The sequence below is a fragment of the Antrostomus carolinensis genome, unplaced genomic scaffold (genome assembly GCF_000700745.2).
Source record: "Antrostomus carolinensis isolate BGI_N321 unplaced genomic scaffold, ASM70074v2 scaffold14591, whole genome shotgun sequence".
NCBI lineage: Eukaryota > Metazoa > Chordata > Aves > Caprimulgiformes > Caprimulgidae > Antrostomus > Antrostomus carolinensis.
The window spans coordinates 1555-11909 of record NW_010294910.1 but is presented as its reverse complement, the minus strand read 5'-3'; the positions used below and the strand labels follow the sequence as shown (position 1 = coordinate 11909).

At 40.8% G+C, this 10355-nt stretch overlaps 1 protein-coding gene across 1 annotated transcript in view; it reads right to left on the bottom strand.

Moving 5' to 3' along the window:
* The window catches only part of LOC104532563 (dedicator of cytokinesis protein 10), a gene marked incomplete at its 3' end in the record, with an annotated part of 64409 nt that extends 54847 nt beyond the window's left edge, over positions 1 to 9562 (bottom strand). Inside the window, exon 1 of the mRNA XM_010177802.1 lies at positions 9461 to 9562. Coding sequence (XP_010176104.1) covers positions 9461 to 9562 — 102 coding nt within the window. The remainder of the gene's footprint in view (positions 1 to 9460) is intronic.
* Positions 9563 to 10355: the final 793 nt, after the last annotated feature.

The window sequence follows — 10355 nt, the reverse complement described above, 5'->3', positions numbered from 1 at the left end:
GAAATGCTTGGGTTGAGTACCAGCTGTATTCTTTAGTGAGGTTTCAGTCTTTCGTTTACCGATAGCGGTTCCCGACAGGAACGTAACGGGCTCATCCAACCATCTCACCATGCACAGCTCCCTCTCGCTTCCTTTCAAATTACGCTGAGTCAGCGCAGTATCCCTTAGCCCCAAGTTTTAGACTCTCCTTCATTAAATCTACCATTGTATCTAGTTATTAGATATTCCTATATAGACATAAGTTTCAAGGAATTAAAACATGAAAACACCAGTGCACACTGAGTTTAACACCTGTGCTCACTTTGGGAACAATGCCTAGGTCTGAACAAAGTTCTCTTGGTCCAAGTTTAGCAGAAAGCAAATTGGAAGAAGTGTAACTGCTACCCTTCAGTAGGAAACCTTATAGCAACTACTTACAAGAAAACACAGAGTGAAAACATAAGTGCACTGACATTTATGAGTTACACGAGTTTCATTCAGGCATTTTTCCTGTGTAGCGGTTTCACTAAAACATGTGTGTTTTCTGTAGCAAGTTTGTGACATTGATGGCACTGAGAACCCTCCCTTCCTAGAGCAGATACTGTTAGGCTAAAGGTTTTGCAACAATCTCAACTTGTAGTAAGTCACGCATGTCATTGAAACGATAAATGTCCACTCTTCAAAACCTGAGATGTGTCAACACAGTACTAATCTAGGTCAGATGCTCCTTGGAAATGTCATGAAAGTTAGCTTTCAAAATCTCTTAAAAAACATCAAGTAAGCAAATGACACAAGTAGCCACCTTCCTATTAAAGTCTCAGATGTAGAAAGAGCTGGGAAATCCCACAAATCTTGGGACTTCTCTAGAAATATGGGGGAATCACATAAAAATGTGCAGCATTTGCAGGTTCTCTACGCCTATGGAAACTACCCTTTTTGCTGGGGCTGGCAGAATGAAGAGGTATTCCTTCTTCCCCCTGGAAATCCCTTCGAGGTTGGGGTGAGCATAGATACATCTCCTTCAAAATTAATGTCACACAGATGTTCAGATACAGCTGGAGGCAGGGTAAGCTATGTCACATTGGCTTCTCTTTTCTCTGCGGAAACTGGCAGCAGTCAGAAAGCCACTCCTGAGAGCTGTCTGAAACACTCCAGGGGAAAACTTCTCCTTGATAGCTGCAAGGTCATTTACGTGAGACAAGAATGCAACCCGAGAAAACCCTGAAGCAGAGAAACACAGTGTGCATATGAACATCACTGTTCCCACAGCACTAATTCTCTTGCTCTCATTGCCACAAAGTGTATGTTATGATGGAAACATTTTAACAGATGTTAACAGAAAAGTCTTACCAGAAAGTTTACCCATCCAAAATGTAACTAAATGTAAGTAGATGTGACATTACCAAAATCACTGCAGAACTTTTCAGTGAAGCACTTCAGTATTTACGGTGATGCTTTTCTATTGATGCCATGACAAATGCCATTCTTCCTTCCATGGCATTACAGCAAAATCCTGTATAAAATGCAGTAATGTATATGCCAACTCCCATAAATCAGAGATGTGAGTAACAGCCCACCCTCATCAATACACCAACTGTGGAGATAATCTAGTCCATTCCCTGCCAACATCAAGCATGATGGTATAATAAACATGATGCCTCTCTCTATCAATTCTGCATGTTCTTACAAACCTCAAGACTATGCAGTGGGGACAATGACCCCATCCTTTGCAGAGCCAGTCCTCTGGATTTGGCAAAGCTTAGCACTGCAATGCTTAGTATTCCATTTGTGATGGGAAGTGGCAGCCCGTTTAGTTAGCAGTTTATCTCTAGAAGGCGTGGAATGACTGCTCAGTTTTCTCATCACAGGCAGACAGCAGCAGCGATGTTGAGATTAGCGAATTTCTCCCTGCAAGCACTAGCAGAGATTTGTAAATGAGTAGGGCTGATTTAAAGCTAATTTAATAACCATAGTGCTGCCTATTCTCAATTTAACTTGTCTGTTCTTTTTGGAAACAGACCAATTCAGCAATCTGTGCCAAGATCAAATTATGTTGGCTTGGATTTTTATAATGCTTTTTATATTCTCTCTCTCAAGTGAGTAATGAATTACATTTAGTTGTACTGAAATGGTTGTGAATACATCTAGTAAAAAGGCACTCTCAGACTCCTCACCTGCTGCATCAATCACAGCAGTACCATTTACTTCACACCCTGACAGTGTTGTGGAGTGTACTTCTGTACATTGTTGAGCCAACTTTTCCAAACTCTTTTTGAACAGTGAAGAGATCTTTAATGAGCGCTGGCGCCTACAGAGGGATAATCACTACTTGATTTCACACGGGTAAAACAGCCCAGATTCCACTAGTGACGTACAGCTTGATCACCATCATCATCTGGTCTGGGTACAAAAGCATTACTTTTCCCCAGTAACAATGACAAAAAACATCCACGCAAATGATTTTACAGAAACAGATATGGTACCTGGCTTGCCTCCAGCTGCACAGACATTGTGCATTGATGCTAGTACCCATCTTCATAATTATAGGATAAAACTACTTATATATCATCCTCCTGAGGTTGTATTTCTGCGAACACTCACTAAAGGAGGAAATGATGTAACTGAGACCAAGAGTCTCTGGACAGTCATCCCAAGCACTTCCCCATTCTAAAAATAAACCAGAAGAAATGCTACAATTTTCTAATGCTTTAGTGATGTATTATTGCCAGACACCAAATCTTGAGTATCGAAAATTTATTGAATTTAATACAGATGTTTAAATGAATTTCTTCTCTTCCCCATGCCAGGAAGAAGAAAACTAAAGAAACAGATACACAGAAAGAATTTAAACTGATGGATTTCAGTTACCTGGACTAAAATATCTTTGTGACAGGAGGATCCACGGCACGTTCATAAAAAGATTCAAAAGAATTGTGATGGCCAGATTGGTCAAGATCAAGCAGGACTATGATTTTATATTTCATCCAAGCTATAGTTTGTCTAAAATTACAATTCATTTTAGTATACATTTGAAATACTGAAATGGGCAGACTGACAAGAGAAAAGGCCACTTCCTGAAATAACAGCATCACCTTCCTTCATTTTCTATAGACTTCTCAAGGATACTATTAATCAAGCCCAATCCTATTGCAACTCACAACAGCAAATGAAATTACTTTCTGGGATGACATCAATGTGAAGTGCTTCTCACACTTCTTGTTCTTCCTTTCCTTTCCCCAGTTAAATACTGTCTCTGGCATAATACATGACTTCAGTTTTTTTTTTTAAATATAGTTAATATATGTAGTTAATTTTATTCCACCAAGGCAGGCCAATTTAAATTAAATATTTATTTGCCAAGCCTGTCCAAACTGAATCTAAAGAACAGTTGGGACTCCCTGATTTTTAGAGGAGGTGTAGCATAAGGCTGAATTTAACCCTGTCTTCAGACATGCTAGTGCTACAGACTGCCCAGCAGCTCTGAGGTGGGCTGGCCACAGCTACCTGAATATTCAAGGGGCTGAAGCTGAGGCTAGAAAACCATTTGCTTTTTATGGAGCCACCAAAAGTTTTGCCTTTTTGTAGGACCAATGTACATCTCTCTTCACCATTAGGCAGTGCAGCAGTTTGATGCCTGGCATGATTTCCATGGAAGAATATCTGCATTGGTGCACCTTTCCCCCCGCCCCAGCCGAGATCATGGGTGAGCTGCCAGACGACGCAACGCGCTCCTGGCAGCGAGTCCCATGGCAGCATTTGTACCCAGTGAGGAGAGACAGCGCAGCCACGCAGGGCTTATGGTGCAAGCAGCTGAGCTGGGAGTGATGGGTCTCATCAACTCAAAATGCTCCTCTCTCTCCGCCAGCCTGCCCTCTCTCTGCTCCCAACACACTCCACATCGTGTTATGGATTTTCTTTGAGGAAAGTAAGTTTTACATTTCAAGCACAGAGGAAGAAATTCAGGGTCTGCAAAAGGTACTTGGGGAAAGGACAGGGAAGCACAGCCAGAACCAGCAGGCAGATGTCCCTCCTTTTATTTTAGAACTCGCAATTTTTATGATTGCTTGGCCTGGTATGTATCTATTTACAGTCAACAAACTCTCTGGACATGATACAAAGGCTACATTTGGCTCATTATGTGATCCACAGTCAATACATTTATTAAAATTAGTTGTACAGAGAAAATTTTCTGTGACACTCTCTCCCTTCCACCCCAAAACACATCTACTTGTCAGGTCCAAAACGTTTAATTTGTCATGTGTTTCAGCAAACCTTGTAGAACTGCACTTGGAAATAATCCAGCTAGTCTTCCAGGGCTGCACAGCACAACTGATACATTCTTTAGTGTCAGCAGTGAATCCACCATGCCAATAAATTTCATTAAGGGGATTGCCAGTTCCCACAAGATTCTGGTACAGAGAAAATTGTGAAGAATTACAAAAAGACTCAAGTCCCCAAATTCCTAGCGATTCAGAAATAAGTTTCCAAAATGCTGTACTTCCTACCAGCTTAAGCAGTGTAAAAGCAGGGAAACCTGTGGAAGATCCTGCTGGGAATAAAGAAAGTGAAAAGTAATTTTCTTTCATTAAAGCCTCTTTATTCAAAGAAAATTCTGATTGACACCAATAAGGGATTTTCTTGACTAAATGAGACTTAGTCTGTACGATTACAGCTGGGATGGGATGAATCCTAATTGCTTACACTGGAAATTACCATTGTTTTGTGGATCAAAATCCATAAAGGTCTACCTTGCATATTTTCCAGCTTTAAAAGTTACTGTAAGAATTCAGTGTGTTAAATATCTGAAAAATGGGAACATGTCTCATCTGGATGAGCTAATTCAGACCATTTTCATTTTAACTGATCAGCCAGCTGCAGCCATCAGAGGCTTCAGTGGCACATAGACACGTAACTTCTCCAGCAAGCTGACCAACGAGCAACCAGAGTTGAGACTGCTCAAACCACATAGATCTGTTCTCAGGCAACTGGGAGTGACCTACTTTTTCTATTTCTCAAGTTAGCAATTATCGTTGCTTTCATTATGAATTTTGAAAGCATTAGGCCTTGTAAAACTATCTCACTCATGGTTAAAACATGCAAGCCACATAGGACTGTTGGTTCAGCAATACATCCGTGCTGGGGGAAGAGGAGGGAAGCTTCATGCTACACTTGACTCAGTCATAAGTGTTTTCTGAATTCTGTTTTTCAACCATGATTATACACCTGGCATTGTAGCCCTGCTGCGGTGCTTTCTGAATCTGGAAGGTATACACATGAGCATATTCAACGACTAGCACTTGCCATTTTAGACATCAGATACAACTACCAATGTAGTCTGCAAAATATTCAAGGTAACAGAAAACAACTTACTTATCCTCTGTGTTTATGCAGTAGCTGGAAACCCTTTTTAGGAAGGAGATGATAAATTTCATTTAATCAGAAAATTACTAAAATGGGCATTATCATGACACTGACAACAAGACCTCTAAAGAAACTGCTAAGTTTTTAAATTACAGTTCACGTATTTAATGTAATTGGAAATGTAAAAAATGACAGCTTCTAAATAGTGAGTACTTCTGAAGCCTAGACTAAATATTTGCCCACAGGTCATTTCAGGGGAAAAAAACAAGAAAGTCTTGTAAAGTATTCTAAAGTTGGGGTTTTTTTAAGTTTAATTTAGACAGACCTCTCACCTACCAACACTCAGCCACTTCACTCCCCTTACTTGACCTTAGCCAGAAAAGAAAAGTGCAGTTATAGCAACAAAAGGTTTTCTTTAAAGCTTCCATGCTGAACCTATTCATAAAGAAACTAAGCAAAAGCCAAAGATGTGATCCACTCATCTTCATATAGACATCTGAACAGACAGGTAGGATGTCCTGGGAGGGGACTGGCAAAAAGGGACTGGAGCTGTGGGGGAGTGGAGAGGACCTGTGACCCAGAGCTGGAATGCTTCTCCCGGCCACTTGCCTCATTAGCCATTACTTCACCCCAGGGAAGAAGTGAATTGTCCTGCCCTGGGCACCATAAAGGGGATGCTGCAGTGAGTCTCCTTCAACTATTCTGTAAACACTCTGCTTTTTCCAGCATGGCCTCAGGTGGGCAGATTCATGATTGCAAACAGGAATGTTAACAAAACCATCCTGCAACCTGCACATCGCGGATTTGACCAAAGCTTTTAAGCTTCCAGTACAAAGTTTCTGTAAACAGCACTTCTGACTCTATCTGTGTATACACACACACACACACACACACATATATATATATATAACATCACATACACGGAAAGAGCTATTGCAGTCTAGGGAAAATTTACATTAAAGATACTCCCAATTTTTGCCTTAAATGGCACTCAGATGACCCTGATAGCAAAGGTAGAAACCCAGCTCTGACACCCACAGCATCTACACAGCAATAATAGAACTGGTTATAGCAACAAGATCAGCCAAAACCAGTCCCTTCAGTTTGTGTAAACTGGAAGAATAAGGGAGATGGAGTGATCTACCCACAGTCATCTGTGCACAGGTTCAGTGGAAGGACAGAAGGGAGGACATACCAGGTGCTCCCAGCTCATCCGCTCCTCCACCAGGCTCAACTAGCACAAACCTGCTGCTAAAACAGGGGCATATTTTACAAAACACCGTCCACAGCACAGAATTGTCTTTAAATGTTTTTATTTACTTTGAAAATAAACGTTTCTTTTCAGTAGACTTCGTTTTTAGAGTACACAGGATACCTTTTTTAAGGACTGAAGGGAAAATTCTAATGGCTGTTTATTAGATCATGCTCTGATGCTAAAGACTGATCACTATTGTAAGTCTGATGATGAAGCTGCAACATAGTGCATAAGCAAAGTACACTGCCCCTTTTCACTTAAACACTAAAATTCAGATGTATGAAGTCCTAGACCTGTAGACTGAGCAAACAGCTTTTTGAAAGGGTCTCAAGCACTTTAGAAGCCCCTGAAGCAAAAACAACTGACAAAAACGTTTGCATTAGCTCTAAATAAACTTCTCAAAAATACCATTTGACTTCTACAGAATACTTAGCAATAAGTCACTGTCCTGTAGGGCAAATCTCATATATGCTGTTCCGCTTCGTTTTACTCAGTGAATATCTCCCTTTTTCTACCTATGCTACGGTTACTTATCTTTTAATGAGTTACAGATTTTATTTTTTTTTATTGTTACATATCTGAGTAAATAACTATTTCCACAGAGGCTTTATCTGTAAAAATTAGTATCATCTATACATAACCATTATAAAACTCAGCTCTCACAATGATGTTAAAATTATAATCGTTTCCTTGACATCAACCACCCTCCCAATCAATCAGTCATTTACACACACAGAACATAAATGAGAGTAAAATCTAGTAAACGACACTGAGCTCAATCAGCAACCTACGATCAATTAAAACTAATCAGATCATAATTAGCCTTACAAAAGAAGGAGTTTCCAGCAAGTAATGCAAGTCCATCTACAGAAAATACAAGTCTAAATGTAGTATATTAAGAAATGCACTCTTTGAATAAAGTCCCCATATACAAAAGCCTTTACAGCTGCAGTGGGAGCTAACACCACTTGGAAATTGGCAGCATCGGGGGTGCAGAGGACTGATGCATGAAGGAGAGATGGGCTCCCGGTTGATAGTAAAAAGTGCCCATAGGCCAAAGATTTTACATGCTCCAATTATGAAATATTGGGTAGAAAGACAGGTCACAAGCCACAGAAGTAAAGCCAAGTGTGCCCACATTTCCTAAGGGCTAAACAAACTACTGCAACATACACTCACAGAATAACATGACAGTGACTCCACCTTAGTCTATCTTATGTCTGAAAAGAACAGAAATGAGAACAAACAGATTCCCCTGAAAACCCCAGTTATATCCCTGACATTACAGCAGCCAGCCACTTCATGGGAAGTGCAGTGTGAACCACAAGCCTCTGATGAAAAAGGCATGTTAACTTTTTCCAATTAAAGGCAACAGGCACATGGTTACAAGCACTCTAAATTTTAGGTCAGAGTATGATACATTTTATTGACTCTTAGAAATCACAGCCATTTAAAGGTTCTTTAGCACCACTAAATTTAAGATACTCTCAGCTTCTGTTATCTGAGGATACAGGCAAGAATAAACAAATATATTCCTCTCTATCTGTGGGCAAGCTACTGATTCATTGCTACTGTTCCGGTCCAGCCATATTTTCCTGTAGGGCTTCAAACACTTCTGGTGAGCACTATTCACATACAGTCGGGATTTGTACAATAATGACAAAAATCCATCAAGCTTAAACTTGGTATCTTCGACTATACACCAATAGTTCAGGGTAGCAGGAACTACACTGTAAGTTAGCCTTGTCAAAAAGATACATTTCCATATAAAATATCTATCCATAACAGCAGCTAATCACAAGCAAAACCCAATCTACTAGATGAACCACAGGCTATGAATCTGTGACCAAGTGTTACAACTGCACAGTTATTTTCCTTCCTATTTAAAAAAGTTAATGAGAAGAATCTTCTTCAATGTATTATCACTGATTTTTGTTACACTGGACACACAGAATAGCCTCGAAAGAGCCTCCAGCATGCACAGGCAAACAAAGCTTGTACTTGGATATACAAAACTACAGAAGAAAACCAAACTCCTCTTGCCGTGAAGAAAAGGATCCATTGTCTGTAAATCATTCTTGGGGAAGCCATCAAGTGTTTGACTGACATCTACAGTAATCTCTCAGGTTAAGAGAATACACTGAAAACCAGTACTTGTCTAAGACTTCCCAACACAAGGCTCTAAGCGTTTCACCTAAAATTGTCTGCAGTTTCAATTTCAGTCAGGAAAGCTTAGGCACAACACCATTAACGTGAGCTGCCCAGTGTCACGCAGCAGAGCTTCAGGAGGTGCAGTTCTGGCTCAAAGCCATCACTGGCAAAGCTGCCATCTACCTCACAGGGCAGATCTCACTGCAGCTTTCCACCAAGGGCTTTGGAGCCTTCTCCCTTTGCTCCCTGCACCACAGGAGGACAATGGCTTTCTCCTCCTCCTCCTGGCCTCAAGAGGCACAAATTACCTATATCAGATTGTGAGATCTGAAATAGCACAGAGTAACTTTCTACTCCAGAAGCAGAATTAGGGATTTTCACTGAACTACAAAGCCCATGTTACCAGGCACCAGAAAGACCATCACACAATGCTGCTATCAGTACACATCTGATCGATGACATGAGGCTACAACAGTTTTCCTAATGCCCCTGAGTTCTGTAAATTCCTGAACTCCCTGTGCTTCAGTCTCAGGATTCAGTAATCATTCTTCAGTGTTCAGTAAGCCATCACACAGATTCACCAGACTCAGAGTAAATCCTACATACACACCAAGGAATAAATCTTACTCTCTCCTACGTGTAGTCTGAAGACCATTTAACCTGTAATTTCTTAGCAATTTTGTAGAAGAGATGAAAGAAGGGGTGCATACTCACGCAGCTTAATCTGTGAATTTCTCCTTGATTCACTCGCCTAACGGTCCTTCTCTTCCTCCGCAGTTCACTGGGCTCCCTTCTGAATCTCCCGCGAAAGCTCATTGTATCCGTAGGAATTCAAGCAGCAAACAAATCTCTCTTTAAAAACTGTGCTCCTTTAACCTCTTTCCTTCAGCAGCTTCAGCATAACAACTGGAAGCTGTGTGTACTGCTTGAGGGGGAAGTATGCCTAAAACTTACATGCTGTATCCACAGTAACTGAACAGAAAGGAGAAGAAAACCAGCAATAACTCATTTCTTCCTGTGAATAATATTCTGCTATTAAGGCAAGAGTGTCTCATTAAACCATAAATATATCTAGCCCCCGCCTCTAATGCAAATCAAAATAGGAAGTTGTAGAAAAAATGCTTGCAACTGAACATCTGTCTTTCTCTCAAAACCCATTACATCCTTTCTCCTCACCACCCTCCCTGAGTCGAAAGCCAAAACGGCTGCACTCTTACTTCTTGTGTACGTATGTCTGCAAGCTAAAAAAAGCCATTCATAGAACAACAACCTCTGACCAAGCCCCTTGGTAGCAGACTTCAATCACAGAGCATGCAGCAACAGGTTTGTGTTGCCAGGGCCCAGATTTATCTCTGCTTTTGGACCAAGGTAACAGTTCCCATTTCAAAGTGGCGTGAAACACCAATAAGAGGAAGCACCCTGCAAACTCCTACATTTGCGGACAGTTATAAAAAGAGAAAAATAGAGAAATTTATATGCTAAGAAAACCACCGCTTGCTTCAACCCTGCTCCTACCTCAGGTTGAGAGTAAAGCTGCCAGACAGAGCCTGTACCCTAGATGCCCCATGCAGGGTCAATCACAGCAGCTCCCCCACGCTGCTACTCCACA